General features: G+C 47.3%; 1 protein-coding gene across 2 annotated transcripts in view; it reads right to left on the minus strand.

Moving 5' to 3' along the window:
- Positions 1-13,842: 13,842 nt before the first annotated feature.
- The window catches only part of CBS (cystathionine beta-synthase), a 30,676-nt gene continuing 20,639 nt past the window's right edge, over positions 13,843-23,879 (minus strand). Inside the window, exons 6-16 of one of the 2 annotated variants that reach the window (XM_040422739.1) lie at positions 19,476-19,610; positions 19,258-19,327; positions 18,845-18,936; positions 18,493-18,618; positions 16,300-16,384; positions 15,959-16,064; positions 15,801-15,878; positions 15,432-15,566; positions 14,852-14,960; positions 14,485-14,569; positions 13,843-14,114 (exon numbers count right to left, since the gene is read on the minus strand). In XM_040422739.1, the coding sequence (XP_040278673.1) occupies positions 13,957-14,114; positions 14,485-14,569; positions 14,852-14,960; positions 15,432-15,566; positions 15,801-15,878; positions 15,959-16,064; positions 16,300-16,384; positions 18,493-18,618; positions 18,845-18,936; positions 19,258-19,327; positions 19,476-19,610 (1,179 nt within the window). In that variant the 3' untranslated portion in view covers positions 13,843-13,956. Of the gene's footprint in view, positions 14,118-14,484; positions 14,570-14,851; positions 14,961-15,431; positions 15,567-15,800; positions 15,879-15,958; positions 16,065-16,299; positions 16,385-18,492; positions 18,619-18,844; positions 18,937-19,257; positions 19,328-19,475; positions 19,611-23,879 lie in introns of both variants that reach the window. The other variant, XM_040422738.1, reaches the window with a different exon arrangement.

A 23,879-nucleotide genomic window follows, 5' to 3' on the forward strand; every position in this document is an offset into this window, starting at 1 on the left:
GAGCTCACCAAAATTGGACTGTTGAAGACTGGGAAAATATTGCCTGCTCTGATGAGTCTCGATTTCTGTTGAGACATTCAAATGGTAGAGTCCGAATTTGGGGTAAACAGAATGAGAACATGTCTCCATCATGCCTTGTTACCACTGTGCAGGCTGGTGGTGGTGGTGTAATGGTGTGGGGGATGTTTTCTGGGCACACTTTAGGCCCCTTAGTGCCAATTGGGCATCGTTTAAATGCCACGGGCTACCTGAGCATTGTTTCTGACCATGTCCATACCTTCATGACCACCATGTACCCATCCTCTGATGGCTACTTCCAGCAGGATAATGCACCATGTCACAAAGCTCCAATCATTTCACATTGGTTTCTTGAACATGACAATGAGTTCACTGCACTAAAATGGCCCCACAGTCACCAGATCTCAACCCAATAGAGCATCTTTGGGATGTGGTGGAACGGGAGCTTCGTGCCCTGGATGTGCATCCCTCAAATCTCCATCAACTGCAAGATGCTATCCTATCAATATGGGCCAACATTTCTAAAGAATGCTATCAGCACCTTGTTGAATCAATGCCACGTAGAATTAAGGCAGATCTGAAGGCAAAAGGGGGTCCAACACCGTATTAGTATGGTGGCACTAATAATTCTTTAGGTGAGTGTGTATATATATATATATATATTTATTATTTTTTTTAATATAGGGTGGGAGTAAACCCCGGGTGCTGTCATGGGCTTATGGAAAAGTGATTACCGGTGAGTGTAATCTTAAATTTCCCCTACGCCCATGACAGCACCCTTGAGAGACGACTAGAATAGTAATTATTTTAGGGGGGAGACTACTGCCTGGAGTACTTTATAGATAAGTCTTGTAATGGTTCAAAGGGAGGCTCCATCAAGCTGGTGAGGACTAGGTTGAGGTCCCAGGGGGGAACCAAGGGTCTGACTATCGGTCTAACTCTGCTGATCGCTTTAAAAAATCTTCTAACCCAGGGATGGTTTGCAATCGGAAAGTCAAAAAAGGCACTTGAGAGTGCTAGGCCTTAGGTTCATGACCGGTTTGTAAAAAATCTAGGCTCTTACACATAGGAGGAGGATTTAAGGGATTTACTGGAACCGTTGAAAAGTTTATGAAGGTCTTCCAGATCCTAAGGTAAATGGAGGAGGTAACCTCCTTCCTGCAGGATAGCAAGGTAGAAACCACTTTCTTGGAGAGGCCTCTTCGCTCTAGGATTTTCCCCTCAAGAGCCATGCTGTTAGATGTAATTGTTTTACATTCGGGTGAAAGACAGGGCCTTGAAACAATAGATCTGGTCTCTCCAGGAGAATCCAAGGGTCTGCTAGGGAGAGTTTCCTCAACCAGATGAACCAGGTTCTTTGAGGCCAAAATGGAGCAATCAGGATCACTCTCGTCTGTTCTGGTCTTAGTTTTTGTAGGAACCTTGGGAGGAGTCTTAGCGGGGGAAAGGCGTTGAGTAGCTGATCTGGCCAATGGAGGGAGAAGGCTTCTATCCCCGTTGGTGAGTCTTTTGACCTTAGGGAAAAGAAAAGTTGGCATTTTCTGTTCTCCCTGGTTGCAAACAGATCTAGTTGCGGACGACCCCAGAGGAGAGTTATTTGGTCGAAGATTTTCTGATTCAGACAACATTCTCCCTGGTCCAGGGTGTTTCTGCTTAGGAAGTCTGCTACCTTGTTTTCCATTCCTTTTATATGTACCGCTCTGATAAACGGAACGCAAGGTATTATGAGGGAAAAAATGTCTGCTGCCAAAGACATAAGACTCTGATCTGGTTCCTCCTTGTCGGTTCAGATAGGATACGACTCTGTTGTTGTCCGAAAAAATCTTTAGTGCTTTGCCCTGAAGTAATGGAAGGAATTCTTTTAAGGCAAGAAGAACTGCTCTTAGTTCTCTCATGTTTTGAGAGTCTTGACTTTCCGCTTTTTTCCCATACCCCTTGCCGTAAGTTTCCCTGACAATAGGCCCCCAGCCGAAAGGACTTGCATCTGTGGTGATGGCTACGGAATCCTGCGGATTCCAAGGGAGACCTTGGGGCAGATTTAAAGGATTCAGCCACCAGTGTAAAGATTTAATTACCTGAGGGGTGAGCGGGAGTGGTGCATCCAGCGGGAAAAGGGCACCCTGCCATTCTTTCAGGATTTGCCATTGGAGGGGTCTGGAGTGAAGTTGACTCCAATTGACTGCCGGTATCGTGGAAGTCATTCTGCCCAACACCGCCATTGCCTGCCAGATAGTAGCAAAAAACCGAACTATCAGGGATTGAACTCCTTCTGTTAGTTTCTCTATCTTGAATACGATCTACAGATGGCTCACTGTGGATAACCACAACTGGTGCTCAGGTTGAAAAGAAACACCCCTTGTTCTTAATTGTATAGTCAGAGAGTTAAACCGACACTCAAAACATTCCGAGAATATGTGGAAACATACAAATTTATTATATGGTAAAACCGCAATGTACCTAGGTACTATACATCTAATTGATAAAATATATAATTGATAAAAATTCATAAATTAAAAACATCAATTAATCACTCTACAGTAGGTGGAATTCTACTTTGGTTCTCTATAGAGACATGTTTGTATAGGTAGAAATCCCGATGGCAAGTTCCATGTAATCAGTCTATATGCATAGGACTTCTGGTCTTTGTGTGGAGGGAGACAATTTCTACGTAGTCCCAAGCTTTCAGAGTCAATAGGGTTCACCCGTTTTATACAAAATACACTGCTCAAAAAAATAAAGGGAACACAAAAATAACACATCCTAGATCTGAATTAATTAAATATTATTCTGAAATACTTTGTTCTTTACATAGTTGAATGTGCTCACAACAAAATCACACAAAAATTAAAAAATGGAAATCAAATTTTTTAACCCATGAAGGTCTGGATTTGGAGTCATACTCAAAATTAAAGTGGAAAAACACACTACAGGCTGATCCAACTTTGATGTAATGTCCTTAAAACAAGTCAAAATGAGGCTCAGTAGTGTGTGTGGCCTCCACGTGCCTGTATGACCTCCCTACAACGCCTGTGCATGCTCCTGATGAGGTGGCGGACGGTCTCCTGAGGGATCTCCTCCCACACCTGGACTAAAGCATCTGCCAACTCCTGGACAGTCTGTGGTGCAACGTGACGTTGGTGGATAGAGCGAGACATGATGTCCCAGATGTGCTCAATTGGATTTAGGTCTGGGGAACGGGCGGGCCAGTCCATAGCATCAATGCCTTCGTCTTGCAGGAACTTCTGACACACTCCAGCCACATGAGGTCTAGCATTGTCTTGCATTAGGAGGATCCCAGGGCCAACCGCACCAGCATATGGTCTCACAAGGGGTCTGAGGATCTCATCTCGGTACCTAATGGCAGTCAGGCTACCTCTGGCGAGCACATGGAGGGCTGTGCGGTCCTCCAAAGAAAAGCCACCCCACACCATTACTGACCCAATGCCAAACCGGTCATGCTGGAGGATGTTGCAGGCAGCAGAACGTTCTCCACGGCGTCTCCAGACTCTGTCACATGTGCTCAGTGTGAACCTCGGGCTACTTGAACCCCGGGCTACTTGAGAAACCTTGTCGTGGTGTCCGGGCTTAGACATGTTCTACACCGTAGGACATGTTGACTAATCTCTCAATTTTAAAATCAGTTTGAGGATTTAGTTATTCTGCAGAGTGCACCTGTGTTTGTTATTGTTTTGTTATATTGTTATATTAATTATTACATCCGCACTTGTTACCTTGTGTAGGATGTCTATTGTGGTACTTGTGGTTCGCCGCGGGCATCCTCCATTGTATGCATTTTGCTGGGGATTGCCATTAGCAACGGGCCACAAGTGCAGGATTTGCTCCCCTGTATATATGCACAACTGCATGTGGGTTTGAGCACCTCCTGCTAATGCCAACCTGTCTTCTTAGTTTGTATATATAGATTTCTGGAGGTGTATAAACTCCTATTCAAATGTGCCTGTTTTCCATCTACAGGCCACATTTAGGTGCACCTGTGAGGCCTGGGACATATCAGCAAGTCTTGAGTGGGACTCATAGACTCCTCCCTCCTCCCATTGCAAGCATGGCCACATGCTGGAGGTAACTGGTGAGTTGTTTGTGAGTCGGCCTTATGCTCCTGTAATTTGCCCACTGGCTCCTGGTATCGCCCATACGGCTCAGGTAGGAGAGTGTAGGGTCCCGGGCTACTTGAGAAACCTTGTCGTGGTGTCCGGGCTTAGACTTGTTCTACACCGTAGGACATGTTGACTAATCTCTCAATTTTAAAATCAGTTTGAGGATTTAGTGATTCTGCAGAGTGCACCTGTGTTTGTTATTGTTTTGTTATATTGTTATATTAATTATTACATCCGCACTTGTTACCTTGTGTAGGATGTCTATTGTGGTTCGCCGCGGGCATCCTCCATTGTATGCATTTTGCTGGGGATTGCCATTAGCAACGGGCCACAAGTGCAGGATTTGCTCCCCTGTATATATGCACAACTGCATGTGGGTTTGAAGCACCTCCTGCTAATGCCAACCTGTCTTCTCAGTGTGAACCTGCTTTCATCTGTGAAGATTTTGCCAATCTTGGTGTTCTCTGGCAAATGCCAAACGTCCTGCACGGTGTTGGGCTGTAAGCACAACCCCCACCTGTGGACGTCGGGCCCTCATATCACCCTCATGGAGTCTGTTTCTGACCGTTTGAGCAGACACATGCACATTTGTGGCCTGCTGGAGGTCATTTTGCAGGGCTCTGGCAGTGCTCCTCCTGTTCCTCCTTGCACAAAGGCGGAGGTAGCGGTCCTGCTGCTGGGTTGTTGGCCTCCTCCACGTCTCCTGATGTACTGGCCTGTCTCCTGGTAGCGCCTCCATGCTCTGGACACTACGCTGACAGACACAGCAAACCTTCTTGCCACAGCTCGCATTGATGTGCCATCCTGGATAAGCTGCACTACCTGAGCCACTTGTGTGGGTTGTAGACTCCGTCTCATGCTACCACTAGAGTGAAAGCACCGCCAGCATTCAAAAGTGACCAAAACATCAGCCAGGAAGCATAGGAACTGAGAAGTGGTCAGGTCACCACCTGCAGAACCACTCCTTTATTGGGGGTGTCTTGCTAATTGCCTATAATTTCCACCTGTTGTCTATCCCATTTGCACAACAGCATGTGAAATTGATTGTCACTCAGTGTTGCTTCCTAAGTGGACAGTTTGATTTCACAGAAGTGTGATTGACTTGGAGTTACATTGTGTTGTTTAAGTGTTCCCTTTATTTTTTTGAGCAGTGTATGATGTACACATTTTGTACTCACGATACATTGCGCTGATCAAAAAACCTTTTTGCGTGTAGAGGTTCTTTCAGTGGCGTCCCACAGCTCCACTACGCTCCAGCAATGTTGGTTTCGTTTTGCAGCGTCTTTCTGGATCTCGTCCCAATTCTCGTGAGACTTGGTCCGTCTGTAAGTTTCGTAGGTAAAGCGATATTTTGCTTTTTGACTGTGAAGTTTAGTACATGTCCATGTATATTGTGTAGTTGATTTAACGCACAGGTATTCCACACAGACGCGTTTCGAGATAGCTTATCTCTTCCTCAGTGGGTCACCTGTGGTCTCAAACCTCTCAACTTTTGTACTCTTCATCCGTGCTTAATTGTTCACATTGGGTTTAACATGTGTTGGTGATTATATTCGGTAATTAGGGATTTGTGGAGTGTCCGATTTTATATTCTTCATAGTTTCCAATGTTATACCAAACATACAGATGGAGCTCCTCTGGATAAACCATGGATATTTGGAGCTATGTGGAACTAAAACGAAAAACAGCTGAGGAATATAACTTTGAAGGGATAGCGAGCAATGGTGAATCAAGTAACAAGCTATGTCTGATACATTTAGGGAACTAGAACATTTATTACAAAAACAACTAAGACAGCATTGGGAGGTACGACCACTTAAACAATTGATAGAACAAGGAAAGATTCCTAAAGGATTGATGCTCTCCAAAATACCAGCACAAGACTTGTGCTGTGAATCATTTAATAAGGAATGGGAGACACTATTATTTTCGCAATCCATTGCACTCATACATGTTATCATTAAGAGAAGAATGGAGATGTTAGAGAATTTAGTCATTGATAGAAAAAATAAAAAAAGTGATTGAGAAATTTCCAAAAGACAGAATTTGATGAATGGCAAGAAAGACTTTGCAAAGGTTTGGTTAAGATAGAATTTGAGATAATGAATAAGAAAACTAAAAAATATAAAAACCATCCCAGATTGGGGTCCAACCATACACAGACTAAACAACCGTCATCACCTGTAGAGAGGGAAGAACTCCCACAAAGAAAACTGGTGGAAGAAAATAGAAATAGTGGAAATGGTGGATACGATATACCAGTACAGAACAGATACGAAACCCTGCAAGAACAGTATTTTTTTTTTTTTTTTTAGACAGGACCCCCCCCACACCACAGATCACCCCTCTCACCGAAATTGATTCAATATACACGAACTCCACCAAGAGATCACATACACCATACCCCTCCAACACATCCATACAATTTAAGACAAAGGAACCTTTCCCCGACACAATACCATCAATCCCACAAACGACCACATGTGAGACAATACTACCAACACCCAAACCAAGACGTAGTAAGACAAGAAGAGGACAGAGGAAGAAGAGAGAGAAACAGAAGGAGACGCCAGTGATTGGATCTGACTCTATAGTCAATCTGAGCTCTACTACACTAACAGATGCACAGATGAAACTTCTAGATAGGGGGCTAAAGTTTGCACCAACAATGAAGCTAAATAAATTTGACACATATATTGGGTTACAAAAATTTATGAGGAAACTGTGTCTGAGGAAATATTATCAAAAAGAACCCTTTAATACCAGAACCCCAAAACAAAGAAAAATGAAATAATAGAGCACACAGGGTTAAGAAATAAATCGAAGAAATTCCCAAAGAATGAGATTGGCCATGATATGGCCACATTCCAAAGATCAGTTGAGAATGATCTTAGAAAGATCAAAGACAAACATAACCAAAGAAACAACTTAACAGGGAGAGAAATCAGAGTCATAAAAGAACTACAAAAACAAGAAACCATAACAATAAGACCTGCAGACAAGGGAGGGGCAATAGTGGTCCTAGACACTGCACAATATAATAAAGAATGTTTGAGACAGTTGATGGATACTACCACCTACCAGAAATTAAAAGGAAATCCAGAACAGGAATTCAAGAAAATTCTTACCAACTATTGTGATGTTGGCTTAAAAGATAACATTTTATCGGAACAAGAGTGCAACTTTATCTTGGGCACACAGGGAAGACTACCCATCTTCTACTGTCTGCCCAAGATACACAAATGCCTGGAAAGTCCTCTAGGTCGTCCGATAATATCTGGAATAGGGTCACTCACATCGAATCTCTCCCAGTATATTGATACCCTATTACAGCCTGTGGTGAGGAGAATCGGGTCATATATCAAAGACACTACGGAGATTATTGGTATTTTGGAGGGCCTTGGATGTCCAGTCCCTCTACACCAGTATCAGACATGACCTGGGAATCTCAGCTGTAAAGTCCCAGCTTGAGACAAACAGTACCATGTGCACTCAGCAGATAGATTTCCTGATGGATGGGATAAAATTCATACTCCACCACAATTATTTCTTTTTCGAGGGCAATTATTTTTTGTAACTCTGTGGGACGGCTATGGGGACCAGGTTCGCCCCCAGCTACGCTAATTTATTTTTGGCGCAATGGGAACATGACAACATCAGTCCCAAGCTAGGGACGGACCTGGTCCTCTGTCGTCGCTACATTGATGACGTCCTTTTTGTGTGGAATAAAGACACACATCAGTTACAGCATTTTCTAGACAGCTTAAACCTCAATAATATGAATCTGGTCTTTGTGCCCAAGGTAGGGCAGGAGTCCACGGAATTTTTGGACATACAGATTTAACGACGGGATAATAAATACATCTGCAACACCTATAACAAACCAACTGCTAAAAAAACTGTTTTATACCCTTCACAAGTTGCCACCTACCACAGTGGCTCCTGAATATCGGATCAAACGGAACTGCACCGAGGGGACGAGCTTTGAGGTGGGGGCCTTAAAAATGAAGGAACAATTCAAATGTAAAAATTACCCTGAAAAAGTTGTGGAGGTGGCTTTAGAAAAAACAAGGAAGACTGACAGAAAATCTTATTTTCAACCACGAACACAGAAGGGAGAGACAAAAGAAGGAGAACTTAGAGTAATCCTACCATATAGTGCACAAGCCAAACAAGTACGCCATATCATCAACCAACATTGGCACTTCTTATTGAGGGATAAGATTATTGGCCCTATGCTCCATACTTCACACTTGCGTTGTTTGATTCCGGCAGGCAGTTCCGTTGCCTGAACTGCCTGCCTGATCAGGCAAACTGTATGCAAACGCATGTCATTTTTCTGACTGATCAGGCATTTTTCAGACTGATCAGGATCCTGATCAGTCTGAAAAATGCCTGATCAGTCAGAAAGATGCATTGCAATACCGGATCCGTTTTTCCGGTGTCATCAGGCAAAACGGATCCGGTATTTATTTTTTTCTCATTTTTGAAGGTCTGCAGATGCGCAGACCGGAAGGACGGAAAAAAATGCCTGATCCGGCATTCAGGCAAGTCTTCAGTATTTTTCACCGGGGATAAAACCGAAGCATGCTACGTTTTTCTCTTTTGCCTGATCAGTCAAAATGACTGAACTGAAGACATCCTGAACGGATTACTCTCCATTCAGAATGCATGGGGATATGCCTGATCAGTTATTTTCCGGTATAGAGCCCCTGTGACGGAACTCTATGCCGGAAAAGAAAAACGCTAGTGTGAAAGTAGCCTAAGGATTGAAGATTGCACCTTCTATTAGAAACTACACAAAGAAAGATGGTACCACACTCCAAAAATGGTTGAATATGAACGGCTTCTACAGGTGTGGGAAATGTTTGGGATGTAGGAATACAACATTCCCGAAAAAAAACACTAGGGTCCAATCTACTCAGAATGATTTTGCTCTAGACATCAAGGGTTGCCTTACATGTGACTCCTCCAGTGTCGTCTACCTTATCCAGTGCCCCTGCCGGAGACAGTATATCGGCAGAACTAAGAGACCCCTGAAAGTAAGGATTACAGAACATCTGAACAACATAAAGAATGGTTTTCGAAACCCTTCTTTATCGAAGCATTTCAAGATTTCACATAACAGCGACTTCAGGGGTATCTCTTTTGTGGCCCTGGAGAGGGTAGACGTACACTGGAGAGGGGGCAAGTTTAGGAGAATCTATGACTTTGGCAGCCTTCTCCCAGCAGGTCTGAATTCAGACCTAGAGATTTTTGGGTTTAATTGAATCGTTGGTCCAACACATATCTCACTGCAGACACTTTACTTATACACGATCACTGATACTGCCTAATCCCTTTTGTTAGTAACCCACATTGGGTCTAAAAATATCACTATACTAGTGACACAGTCACACACGAATAGGGAAGGAGTTTTCAAACACACACTAAAATTATAGAGATATCACTTTCTCACTTTGGTACATTCCCTTTCACCTTTAGTTGCAAGTGTATCACAGGTATAAATCGGATAAAACAGACCAATTCTATATACAGAGCACCAACAAATATTTTTTTGCACATATACTATAAAAAACGTAGGTATATATTAGAGATTAGAAGAATTATACATCTCTTGAAAGATCTCCGCTGCAAACACACAAGGGGACCAAATATTCATATGTTAAAACATAACAACAGAAGAACTACATGTCCAACTATATAGCTATAGTGCTGTTAGACTGTGAAGACATAAGTCTAAAGATAAGGGAGAGATAAAATCGAGAAGTATGAATATAGAGCTGGCAGACTAAGAATATCAGCCCAGAAATGAGTGAAGGATCAAATCGAGAAGCGTGAATAACCCGATAATAACGCACTGTTGTTTAACTGTCTGAATAAGAAACTGTATATTATATCCATTGTAAATCTACAATTTTTGTATTTAATGTATGTGTCATATACCCTTCTCTCTGCACGAGACATGTTTGGTATAACATTGGAAACTATGAAGAATATAAAATCGGACACTCCACAAATCCTTAATTACCGAATATAATCACCAACACACGTTAAACCCAATGTGAACAATTAAGCACGGATGAAGAGAGTACAAAAGTTGAGAGGTTTGAGACCACAGGTGACCCACTGAGGAAGAGATAAGCTATCTCGAAACGCGTCTGGCTGGAATACCTGTGCGTTAAATCAACTACACAATATACATGGCCATGTACTAAACTTCACCGTCAAGAAGCAAAATATCGCTTTACCTACGAAACTTAGACGGACCAAGTCTCACGAGAATTAGGACGAGATCCCGAAAGACGCTGCAAAACGAAACCAACATTGCTGGAGCGTGGTGGAGCTGTGGGACGCCACTGAAAGAACCTCTACACGCAAAAAGGTTTTTTGATCAGCGCAACGTATCGTGAGTACCAAATGTGTACATCATATTTTCTATAAAACGGGTGAACCCTATTGACTCTGAAAGCTTGGGACTACGTAGAAATTGTGTCCCTCCACACAAAGACCAGAAGTCCTATGCATATAGACTGATTACACGGCACTTGCCACCGGGATTTCTACCTATACAAACATGTCTCTATAGAGAACCAAAGTAGAATTCCACCTAGAGTGATTGAGGTTTTTAATTTATGAATTTTTATCAATTATATATTTTATCAATTAGATGTATAGTACCTAGGTACATTGCGGTTTTACCATATAATAAATTTGCACGTTTCCACATATTCTCGGAATGTTTTGAGTGTCGGTTCAACTCTCTGACTATACAGTTTCTCTATCTTGTTCTGGGGAAGGATACAACATGATTTTTCAGAGTCCAGGATCATTCCTAGAAAGACACATTTTTGGGAAGCTATTAGATGCGATTTTCCCCAGTTTATCTGCCAACCGAGCTTTTCCAGGATCCGCACTACCTCTTTGAGATGTGCATCCAGAAGGTTCTTTGACTCTGCTACTACTAAAAGATCGTCTAAATACGGAATTACTAGAATGTCTCTCTCTCTTATGTGGGCCATGACTTCTGCCATTACTTTTGTGAAGAGACTGGGAGCCTGTGAAATTCCGAACGGAAGAGCTGTATATTGTAAGTGATGAATGTGATCCTCGATTGAAACCGACACGCCGATATTTTTGATAGTCTGCGTGAATTGGAATGTGGTAATAAGCATCTCATATCTATGGTGGCCATGAAGCAGCCCTCGAATAGATGTTTTAAAACTGACTGAATTGACTCCATTCAGAATTTTTTGTAACAGAGAAACTGATTTAGATCTTTTAAAAGTTTATAATTGTTATGAATGTCCCGTCTGGTTTGGGAACCAGAAAGAGGGATGAATAAAAACCTTTCCCTTTTTCTGAATCTGGGACTGGAACCAGGACATTTTTCTCTAAAAGAGAAACAAACAAATCTCCTGTCGTAAAACTAGGTTTTTTGCAGAATTTTTTAAGATGTTTGTGACTTTGTCTCTCGTCCACCGGAAAGATTGAAACTCAAGACGAAAACCTTCCCTTATAATGCCCAATATCCAAAGGCTTGAGGAAATTTTTTCCCAAGAGGGAAGGAAACGAGAGAGAGTCTGCCGCCCACAGGAGAGAAACCGTCATTGTTGAGTGGGTCTGGAACCTGAGGAAGATTGGGAATTAAAGAGAAAACCCTTATCTTTTCTATTTGTATTTCCTCCTCTGAAATCCTTTCTTTGCCCCTTATAATATTCTCTTTTATTCTTCCAAAAAAAGCGCTGCTTTTTTGGAGGGGTCTGGGAACAGGGAATCCTTTTTTATTATCGGACGCCTTATCCAACAGGTCATCTAAGACGGACCCAAAAAGATAATCGCCCTGACAAGGTATGGGACAAAGTTTATTTTTAGATCCCGTGTCTCCAGACCATCCTTTAAGCCAGATAGCTATTCTTGCTGAATGCGGCTGACCTAGCATTCCATTTCAATGCATCTGCTGAGGCGTCTAATGTGAAGTCAACCGCCTTAAGGATGGTGGGAAAGACAGCTAGCCATTGATCCCTCAGTCTTATTTTGGATGTGAGATTCCAATTCCTGCAGCCACAATTTTGGTGACCTAGCGGTGGAGGTGGCAGCAATATTTGGCTTGAACGCCTGAGCGGAGGTCTCCCAAACTTTTTTCAGGTAAATGTCATCTCGTCTATCCATAGCATCCTTAAGGGTGCCAAGGTCCTCAAATGGTAAGGCAGACTTTTTTTGAGATTTTAGCAATGGGGGCATCCAATTTAAGGAGGCCTGTCCCAGCTAGCAGAGTCAGCCTCGTCAAAAGGATATTTCCTTTTTACATTTTTTGGGACAAATAAAAGTTTTTGATCCAAAAGGAGTGGAAAAAATTAGGTTTTCATTTACCAGAAAAACCCTGGATTTTCTATGTCCTAGATCCCCAAACATAATATCTTGAACAGATTTCGGATCTCTGGATTCATCTACTTTCATAGTAGCATGGATTGCCTTTAGTAAAGAATCCGTATCATCAGGAGAAAAGAGTGGCCTGCCTGTGGTTTCCTCATCCACCGACGAGTCCCAACTAAGATTTCTCCTAGTTCACTTTCTTCTGAGGAATCTGAATCTGACGCCTTGGTAGACAAGGCTTGTTTGCCCAAGGTTGTGGAAGGGAGGCTCTTTTTAAATATTTTCATTGAATCAGATACTTCAGATTTCACCATATCACTAATGCTTTGAAGTAGAGATGGAGACTCCTCTTCCACCACTTTGTCGACACAATGCTGACAATAACATTTTTGGCCAGGAGGGAGCAAGCTTCTTTTTACAAACAGCGCATTCTTTCCTTCTGGTCTTTGAGGTGGCCTTTCTAGGCCCCTCTTTTATTGTCTAAAACAGAGACAAGAGAGAGAGAACCCCTTTAACAAAATGGAGAAATAAAAAGGGTTAGGGCTGGTGTTCGGTTTATTAAAAATATTGAGCCATTCTGTCACAAAGGGTTAACTGTTTTTCTAGCTGTGACTGGACCTTTCACTTTGTGCCATCTTCTAATAATCCTCATCTCTAAACTACTAAGAGTCAAACACTTATTTAAGCCACATTTGTATCAGTAAGATAAGAACTGAGCGATAATGAGGGTTTATAATGTCAGAGAGCAGAGATAAGGAGTCCGTCAGCTCCCCAGATGACGGAAAAGACAGAAAATCCACAGGCAGCTACTCGAGCATCTCAGCTCTGGACAGAAAAAAGGGCTCCATATTCTTAATAAAGATCGATTTAAAAAATTATTTTTAGCTCCAAATAAGTATAAGGCCTCTTGCACACGACCATATATATTTTGCGGAACAGCTGGCCCCTAATATAACAGTACTATCCTTGTCCGTAATGCGGCCAATAATAGGACATATTCTATTTTTTTGCGAAACGGAAATGGAATGCACGCGGAGTACCTTCCATTTTTTTTGCGGACCCATTGAAATTAATAGTTACGTATACAGATCGCAAAAAAATGGAACGGAAACGGAATGAAAATATGTTAGTGTGCAAGAGGCCTAATCCAGTAATAAAATAAAAAATAAAAATGAAGGACACTGATCGGCCCAGATCACAGGCCGCATCTGGTAATGGAGACCACATGTACTGAGCCAGGCAGGAAGTTACGACTACTCCAATGAATGAGGCTTCTATGAACCATATGTACCCCCCCCCCCCCCCCCAATGCCACCAGCAGCGGACGCACAGATCAGCAATCATAATATTTATTGGTTTATTGTCACCTCTTCTACAAAATACAAAGCGATCAGACATGAAATTAAGGGACCTTCAGACCCCCACCAAACAGCAGCAACCCTCCCATCTAAGAAGCGCTGAAATGTCTGCTTCTTTCACTTGGGTCCCGGTCACTGGATTCACTGCAGCGTCGTTCCCGCTCCCGGGTCACAAAATTTAGGAGATCGATGGCAGTCACCACACCGAAAACCATCTGCTTCTTACTGGAGGAGCCGTCTTCGTGATCTGCTAAGATACAGCCCACAACTTACAAACATTGCTTCTACTGGAGCCAAAAACCAAGGTAGCATGAGGAGGAGCAAGGGAGAAAGAGAAGGCGAGCAAGAAAGTAGGTAGGCCATAAAGAGGAGGAGTTACGGAGAAGAGGAGAGACCAAAAAGAGGAGAAGAGGACAGGCCAGGAAGAAGTAGGGAGGCCAGAAAGAGGAGGACGTAGGGAGCAGATGAGGGGCCAGGGAGAAGAGAAGCTATGGAAAAGATTAGGGGGACCAGAAAGACAAGGAGCTACAAAGAGAAGGAGGGACCAGGAAGACCAACTAGGGAGAAGGGGGGGGGGGGGGGGGGGGGGGGGAAGGCGCTGGACACAAGCTGCTTACACTGAATTTGCTCATGGACCACCAGAGCGAAGTGATCCGTCTCCAGGATGCGGGAAAGTTTCCCCAGGTTGTCCATGAGATGCACCTAGAACAGGGAGATTGAGTCTAATGGTTACACAGGTTCACAGTGGATCAGTGGGTAAATGCACAAACTCCAGGGGGAGAGCCATCCTAGATATTCTACTAAATGCACAAACTCCATAGCCTGATAGTCTCAGCATTTCTGAATCTCCTCGATGGTGCTACCCCCTCCCAGATACAATGTCCCTCCGGACCACTGGCTGAACTGCTAGATCACATACAACCATGGACAAGAGAGGTGCTGGTTTTCTCACATAGCCATCTTCCCAGCCCCCGACCACCATACCTGTGTAAACTGCTTGTAAATGACCTTGGAGACAGGATCTGAGGGTTTCACCTTCCCGGCCAGCACAGAAGACAGCATGTTCCCTAGTGTCACCATGCCGAGCACCAGCCTGCAAGATAACATGGAAAGAAGGAAACAGGTCAGCACTTCACCTTGGTATTGCACGCTGCACGGGAGAGGAGCAACCTCCAATGTATCAAAGATAAAGGAATCCCAGCTGCTGTGTCTTTGTGAATAAGCCTCTTTATTTTCTCAAAGTAGAATGTCCTACAACCAGGACCGATTTCGGCATGCAAGCCTCTCTCAACAGATGAGAAAGGCTTGCATGCCGAAACCGGTCCTGGTTGTAGGACATTCTACTTTGAGAAAATAAAAAGAGGCTTATTCACAAAGACACAGCAGCTGGGATTCCTTTATACTTGCAAGATAACATGGCCCTGAGAAGTCGCCGTGCGGAGTAACAGAAACAATGCAATATATAGCTGCCCCCCACAGCGGAGAGGACGGCATCCACACAAGCAGCTGCCGCAGGCTCTGCTTTACCTCGCAGGCGCATGAGACGGGGGCTCATGAGACTCACCCAGACTCGGACACAATGGGAACCTGGTCAAAGCTTTTCTCTCGGAGGAGCTGGATCGTCTGGCTGCAGCTCACAGTTGGGAGGACGGTCAGTGGGGCAGAAAGAGACAGTGACGAAACCTTGACGTTCCACCACCTGAGGACGAGAACGATGTGCACTTTATATTAACATCAGTAAACAAATGATATAGATGAGGCATGTCCACCGTCAGTCCACCCATTGTATTTGGGGACATGAGCAGGAGTGGACATGCTGTCTTGTCATTGAGGAGAGAATAGCCACCTCCAGCCTGAGATTATCACATACACATCTACACCAAACCCTGGAGCCACAGTCCAGAGACTGATCCGCTCCAAACATTCATCTCACCAGGGTTTACTGTCCTCCAGGTCCTCCATCTTCAGGAACTGTTTCTGTGTCATCCACTTATCACTTAGGAACTTGGACCTGCAGGAAAACAGAGAGAATGGTAAGTACCTGCCGCACGTGGTGCAAGCCATAGAGACCTCGCAGGCACAGACCCTCACATGTAATTCCGCACAGAGTCCGGCAGGATCACCACACATCTCTGTCCTTCTGTCAGCTCTTGGGCAGCCTTTACAGCCACAGACATGGCACTGCCAGAGCTACCACCTGCAGAGAGAGAAATACACCTTAACTCAGGGGGTGGCCGGGCAATCCTCACGCGCTATCCTAGGGCGACCCGGGCACTCACCGCTCTCCGACTGAGGGCGACCCGGGCAATCACCGCTCTCCGACTGAGGGCGACCCGGGCAATCACTCGCAAACCTCATTATTGTCACTTGCCAGCAGAAGGAAGACTGCATTATCATCACCCCACATGATGATGAAGAAGCATGCTACTCACCGCACAGGAGACCTTCCTCCTTGATCAGTGCTCGGGCCATAAGGAAGGAGTCCTCATCATTGGATTTATACCATTTATCAACCACCTGCCAGATAAAGCAGCAATACACAGCATTACAATAGGCACTCCCACCAGGACATGCCACAACTGCCCAATATGTGCGGGTCCCAGCGCATGCGCAGTTCTCTCCATTCACTGAAAATAGCCGAGCCATTTTTCAGAAAACCCACTGCAGAGAATGGAGAGAACCGCACATGCGCAGCCTCCTCTCCATTCATACCAGCGCATGAGGGGTCCAGCCATTTATGGTATGTGCAGTGGGAACGCCACAGATCCTCAGAGGGAACAACGCTTTTAAAAACAGACAGTCTTTTTATTTTTCACCTCCTCCCCCTGCCACAGATCACCCCACTACGCATCCTCCTCCTCACCACAAATCACCGCCACACCTCCTCGCAGCCACAGACCACCCCACGCCGCCTCCTCCTCCTCACCACAAATCACCGCCACACCTCCTCGCAGCCACAGACCACCCCACCTCCTCCACCCCACCACAAATCACCACACCTCCTCCCCCTGCCACAGATCACCACTACGCCGCCTCCTCCTCCTCACCACAAATCACCGCCACACCTCCTCGCAGCCACAGACCACCCCACGCCGCCTCCTCCTCCTCCTCACCACAAATCACCGCCACACCTCCTCGCAGCCACAGACCACCCCACGCCGCCTCCTCCTCCTCCTCACCACAAATCACCGCCACACCTCCTCGCAGCCACAGACCACCCCACCTCCTCCACCCCACCACAAATCACCACACCTCCTCCCCCTGCCACAGATCACCACTACGCCGCCTCCTCCTCCTCACCACAAATCACCGCCACACCTCCTCGCAGCCACAGACCACCCCACGCCGCCTCCTCCTCCTCACCACAAATCACCGCCACACCTCCTCGCAGCCACAGACCACCCCACCTCCTCCACCCCACCACAAATCACCACACCTCCTCCCCCTGCCACAGATCACCACTACGCCGCCTCCTCCTCCTCACCACAAATCACCGCCACACCTCCTCGCAGCCACAGACCACCCCACGCCGCCTCCTCCTCCTCACCACAAATCACCGCCACACCTCCTCGCAGCCACAGACCACCCCACCTCCTCCACCCCACCACAAATCACCACACCTCCTCCCCCTGCCACAGATCACCACTACGCCGCCTCCTCCTCCTCACCACAAATCACCGCCACACCTCCTCGCAGCCACAGACCACCCCACCTCCTCCACCCCACCACAAATCACCACACCTCCTCCCCCTGCCACAGATCACCACTACGCCGCCTCCTCCTCCTCACCACAAATCACCGCCACACCTCCTCGCAGCCACAGACCACCCCACGCCGCCTCCTCCTCCTCACCACAAATCACCGCCACACCTCCTCGCAGCCACAGACCACCCCACGCCGCCTCCTCCTCCTCACCACAAATCACCGCCACACCTCCTCGCAGCCACAGACCACCCCACCACAAATCACCACACCTCCTCCCCCTGCCACAGATCACCACTACGCCGCCTCCTCCTCCTCACCACAAATCACCGCCACACCTCCTCGCAGCCACAGACCACCCCACCTCCTCCACCCCACCACAAATCACCACACCTCCTCCCCCTGCCACAGATCACCACTACGCCGCCTCCTCCTTGCCACAAATCACTGCCACACCTCCTCGCAGCCACAGACGACCACCACCACACCTCCTCCCCGCCACAGATCACCACCAGGCCTCCTCCCTGCCACAGATCACCGCCAAACCTCGCAGGCACAGGTCCCCACCACACCTCCTCCCCAGCACAGATCACTACCACGCCTCCTATCAGCCACAGATCACTGCCACAACTCCTCCTCCTCTTCCCTGCCACAGATCACCACCACACCTTATCCTCCCAGCCAAGCCTCCTCCCCGCCACAGCTCACTCACATCTCCTCCTCCTTCCCGCGACAGATCACTGCTACGCCTCCTCCTCCCCAGATCACCATCACACCTCTTCCTCCACGCCACAGATCACCATCATGCCTTCTCTTCCCTGCCACAGTTAACAACGACTAACCCTCCCTCCAGCCACAGATCACAATGACTGACCCCTCCTGACGTATGTAACTATCCCCATTACTGGTTCAGTAGCTCTTACCTTTAGGTCCAGTACAGTGGGGATGAAGTCATATCCAATCCCTTCCACCTCATATCCCGTCTTGTCTGTTTGGTTCAGGTCTTCCGGCTCTGCTAGAATAGAACCTTCTGGATCCACTCCCACAATCTGACAAAATGAGGAAGACGACTTGTATTCACCCTGAGAGCTTTAGGTGAACCAGAACTAGTATAGTTAGGGGAAGAAGTGCCCACTGTATCGTCCACTGAGGAGCAGCCTGCTGCCACGTAAATGCTCCTTCTGGAGAAGCCTGGCTAGCACTTGCCCCTTACAGCAGCTCACTGCCACACTCTGGTTCTCCGTGTAGATGTGGTTAGATATTCAACCAACTCACCTTGCAGTTTGGACACACTTCCTTCAGTTTTCGGGCAAGTCCAGTAATTGTCCCTCCAGTGCCAGCTCCAGCCACCACCATGTCCACGCGTCCTGTGAAAAAACAAGTCACACCTGGATCATCTCCCTTTAATGACCTGGTCAGCGGTTGTCTGGACATTGGAATCTGCATTTACCATCTATTCCTGGCCCAATGTATCTGAGGTATCATGGCTGCTGCCCCCCCCCCCCCCCCCATACCCCAGAGACTGTGCCTGATCTCTAGGTTATGAGGAGACTCTGTGCAGCAGAGTGCCCCCTGTGATTACATTGTGAAAACCTGTATATTCAGGATCCAGTATAGTCCACCACACAGGGCCCAGACACCAGGAACAGCAAGTCAGGGTCACTGATAACCCACAGCGGCCCACCTACCATCACACTGCTGGAAGATTTCCTCTGCGGTGCTGTCATAGTGGGCGAGAGGATTGCTGGCGTTCCGGTACTAGGAGAAGAGGAGAAGATGAACATAAGCGACAATGATCCAAGGACCACAGGGGCAGCCACCACCCTCTGTGCCTCATACCTCCCCCAGTCACCCACGGCCCATACTGGGTAAACAACAGAGCCTGCACCCCCCCCCCCCTCCTTACCTGATCCAAAATGTGAGAATTAGGGATCTCGTTCTTCAGTCTCCAAGCAACCCCGACATGCGATTCCGGGGAATCAAAGCGGGCACTGGTTGGGGTGCGGACAATCTCTGCTCCCAGAGCGCGGAGGACGTCTACCTGTAGAGAAAAGATCACAGCCCCGTGAGAAGACCGTCAGCATGTCCATGTACCATAACCAGAGAGGCCATCTGCAGGTCGTCAGTACTCAGTCCATGTACCATAACCAGAGAGGCCATCTGCAGGTCCTCAGTACTCAGTCCATGGACTGTAACCAGAGAGGCCATCTGCAGGTCCACAGCCCATGGACTATAACCAGAGAGGCCATCTGCAGGTCCACAGCCCATGGACTATAACCAGAGAGGCCATCTGCAGGTCCACAGTACTCAGCCCATGGACTATAACCAGAGAGGCCATCTGCAGGTCCTCAGTACTCAGCCCATGGACTATAACCAGAGAGGCCATCTGCGGGTCGTCAGTACTCAGCCCATGGACTGTAACCAGAGGCCATCTGCGGGTCCTCAGCCCATGGACAATAACCAGAGAGGCCATCTGCGGGTCGTCAGTACTCAGTCCATGGACTATAACCAGAGAGGCCATCTGCAGGTCCACAGTACTCAGCCCATGGACTATAACCAGAGAGGCCATCTGCAGGTCCTCAGTACTCAGCCCATGGACTATAACCAGAGAGGCCATCTGCAGGTCCTCAGTACTCAGCCCATGGACTATAACCAGAGAGGCCATCTGCAGGTCCTCAGTACTCAGCCCATGGACTATAACCAGAGAGGCCATCTGCAGGTCCTCAGTACTCAGCCCATGGACTGTAACCAGAGGCCATCTGCGGGTCCTCAGCCCATGGACAATAACCAGAGAGGCCATCTGCGGGTCGTCAGTACTCAGTCCATGGACTATAACCAGAGAGGCCATCTGCAGGTCCACAGTACTCAGCCCATGGACTGTAACCAGAGAGGCCATCTGCGGGTCGTCAGTACTCAGCCCATGGACTGTAACCAGAGAGGCCATCTGCAGGTCCACAGTACTCAGCCCATGGACTATAACCAGAGAGGCCATCTGCAGGTCCTCAGTACTCAGCCCATGGACTATAACCAGAGAGGCCATCTGCAGGTCCTCAGTACTCAGCCCATGGACTATAACCAGAGAGGCCATCTGCAGGTCCTCAGTACTCAGCCCATGGACTATAACCAGAGAGGCCATCTGCAGGTCCTCAGTACTCAGCCCATGGACTATAACCAGAGAGGCCATCTGCAGGTCCTCAGTACTCAGCCCATGGACTATAACCAGAGAGGCCATCTGCGGGTCGTCAGTACTCAGCCCATGGACTGTAACCAGAGGCCATCTGCGGGTCCTCAGCCCATGGACAATAACCAGAGAGGCCATCTGCGGGTCGTCAGTACTCAGTCCATGGACTATAACCAGAGAGGCCATCTGCAGGTCCACAGTACTCAGCCCATGGACTATAACCAGAGAGGCCATCTGCAGGTCCTCAGTACTCAGCCCATGGACTGTAACCAGAGAGGCCATCTGCGGGTCGTCAGTACTCAGCCCATGGACTGTAACCAGAGAGGCCATCTGCAGGTCCACAGTACTCAGCCCATGGACTATAACCAGAGAGGCCATCTGCAGGTCCTCAGTACTCAGCCCATGGACTATAACCAGAGAGGCCATCTGCAGGTCCTCAGTACTCAGCCCATGGACTATAACCAGAGAGGCCATCTGCAGGTCCTCAGTACTCAGCCCATGGACTATAACCAGAGAGGCCATCTGCGGGTCGTCAGTACTCAGCCCATGGACTGTAACCAGAGGCCATCTGCGGGTCCTCAGCCCATGGACAATAACCAGAGAGGCCATCTGCGGGTCGTCAGTACTCAGTCCATGGACTATAACCAGAGGCCATCTGCAGGTCCACAGTACTCAGCCCATGGACTATAACCAGAGAGGCCATCTGCAGGTCCTCAGTACTCAGCCCATGGACTGTAACCAGAGAGGCCATCTGCGGGTCGTCAGTACTCAGCCCATGGACTGTAACCAGAGAGGCCATCTGCAGGTCCACAGTACTCAGCCCACGGACTATAACCAGAGAGGCCATCTGCGGGTCGTCAGTACTCAGCCCATGGACTATAACCAGAGAGGCCATCTGCAGGTCCTCAGTACTCAGCCCATGGACTATAACCAGAGAGGCCATCTGCAGGTCCTCAGTACTCAGCCCATGGACTGTAACCAGAGAGGCCATCTGCAGGTCCACAGTACTCAGCCCATGGACTATTGTAGTGTACGGGGACTGTAATACCCGTCACTACAAAAGTGTCACTTGGTGTGCTGTCGTCCCCCCTTATTTATGGGGAAGTTGGTATATGTCATCTTTATAAATTGTCATGTAATGTAATGTTATGTATTTCCCTGTTACTGTGACACTTGCATGTACAGGCCTGCTAGGGGTGTCATTCCAGCTCTTAGTCACTAGAGGGAGCTAGGGAGCCCTAGTTTATATAAGGCCCAGACAGGGAAGCAAAAGTCAGTCTAGTTTGGAGCTCAGAAGTTTCTAGAGCCTGAGGAAGCTGAGAGGGAGACAGAGGCAAAGCGTAGAAAAGCAAGAGGTACTCAAGATAACAGAGGAGGTACTTTATAAAGCTAAAACCAAGGATATACGCCAGAGTTAAGGTATTGGGCCTTGGAGAAGATTTGCTATGTTCCAGGATCAGTCAGAGATAGAGTGCAAGCTCCTGTACTGCAAGTCCTGTGTTTAACACTCTGTAGTCACCTTGCTCAATCTGTATTGCCTGCATCAACCGTATTGCAAAATCGACTGTATGCCAAGGAACTGCGATTCCATTATTGTCTCTATGAAACCTACTAAAGTTGGAGTTCTGCTTTAACCTCACGGTGTTCCTCATTTATTCCTGCTATCCGCAAACGGCGTGCCACCGTTTACTTGGCACTGGCGTCACGAACATTTTCCTACCATCACCTGCCTATGCAGAGAGTCAGCCGTCTCAGGTTAGTGTCTATTGCACTACTACATCCAGGAACATTATTACACACAACTTGAGTACGCTGCACCTCTCTTTTGGCGTCACGAACAGGATACGCACGCTTTCTAGTGCAAGAAGCGTGAACTTTGTGCCTTATACAGTTGCCCTGTGACCAAAGTGACAAATTACCTGTTTATTTAAAGTGGACTTTGTGGACTGAAAATCATACCAAAAGTGTGCCTAAAACCTCTAAAAAGCGCTGTGCAGTGCTGCGCTATCAAGAGGAAGAAAATCGCCGCATTGGAGTGTGGTTTTGTGGACTTTTTACAATCCTGCTTGCTGTCAGTGAATGGACAGCGTTTTGCTAAAGATGGCCACCGGCCGCCTGGAGTAAAGTTTCCCGCGCTGCTGAGGACCTTCGTGGGCGGATCTCTGCAAGGACATAGAGAATCCCGCCCCTCTTCATCATCGCACCGCCGCGGCCCTGCTTCTTCTACGTCATCGGGTGCTCAGGACGTCCGGAATCTCGCGAGACTTGGCCTGCGCAAGCCCGGCGATACCGGTAAGAACTTGTAACCGGAGGGAAGGGGAGTGTACCGGCCCCTTTAGTCGCCAGTGGCCACCTCTCAATAGACTACCATGTCAGAGCCAGGAGTGCCTGAGCAGCCGGCCCCGGGAGAGCTTGCGGCTCCTAATCATCCTACAGCCCCCAGCATGATGCCCTTTACCATGCCTTACTATTTCGGGGCCCCATGGTTCCCTCGCTACAGGGGAGAGACCCATACCCTAAGGGACTTTAAAGAAAAGTTGCTGGCACTATTCCGATTGTACCCTATAAATGCCGACCAGCAAATGGAAATCCTGCTGGCACAACTGGAGGGGGCTGCCCGCAGGGAAGTGTTATCATGGCCTGCTACTGAGCGGAGTACTCTAGAACAGATCTTCACCCGCCTCAGGGCCACTTTTGAAACTAGGACTGCCTCAGAGATAAAGATGCACTTCTTTGGCAATAAACAGAAGTCCGGTGAGTCCCTCCGTGACTATGCCCTATCACTTCAGGAGGCTTTAGGGGCTGTAATTCAGATAGATCCCAAAGAGGCTGATAACCAGGACCAGACCCTGAGGGAACAATTTATCACCGGGGTGTCTAGTGAACAAATAAGGACCCAGTTAAAGATGCTGTCCGCCCAGCACCCTAACAGTGCCTTTCTAGACTTTAAAGAACTGGCTATAAAGATCCTGGGGTCCGCAGTATCTCCTGAGTTGAGCGCCCCACCTGAGTCATCAGCCTGCAGGCCAAAACCGCTTATCACTAACCGAGCTGAGGCCGGCCAAGCTGTCCAAGTGTCAGCTACCGATACTATTGCCATGCTGACATAGCAAGTAAATCACCTCACTA

The sequence above is a fragment of the Bufo bufo genome, chromosome 3 (assembly GCF_905171765.1).
Source record: "Bufo bufo chromosome 3, aBufBuf1.1, whole genome shotgun sequence".
Classification (NCBI taxonomy): domain Eukaryota; kingdom Metazoa; phylum Chordata; class Amphibia; order Anura; family Bufonidae; genus Bufo; species Bufo bufo.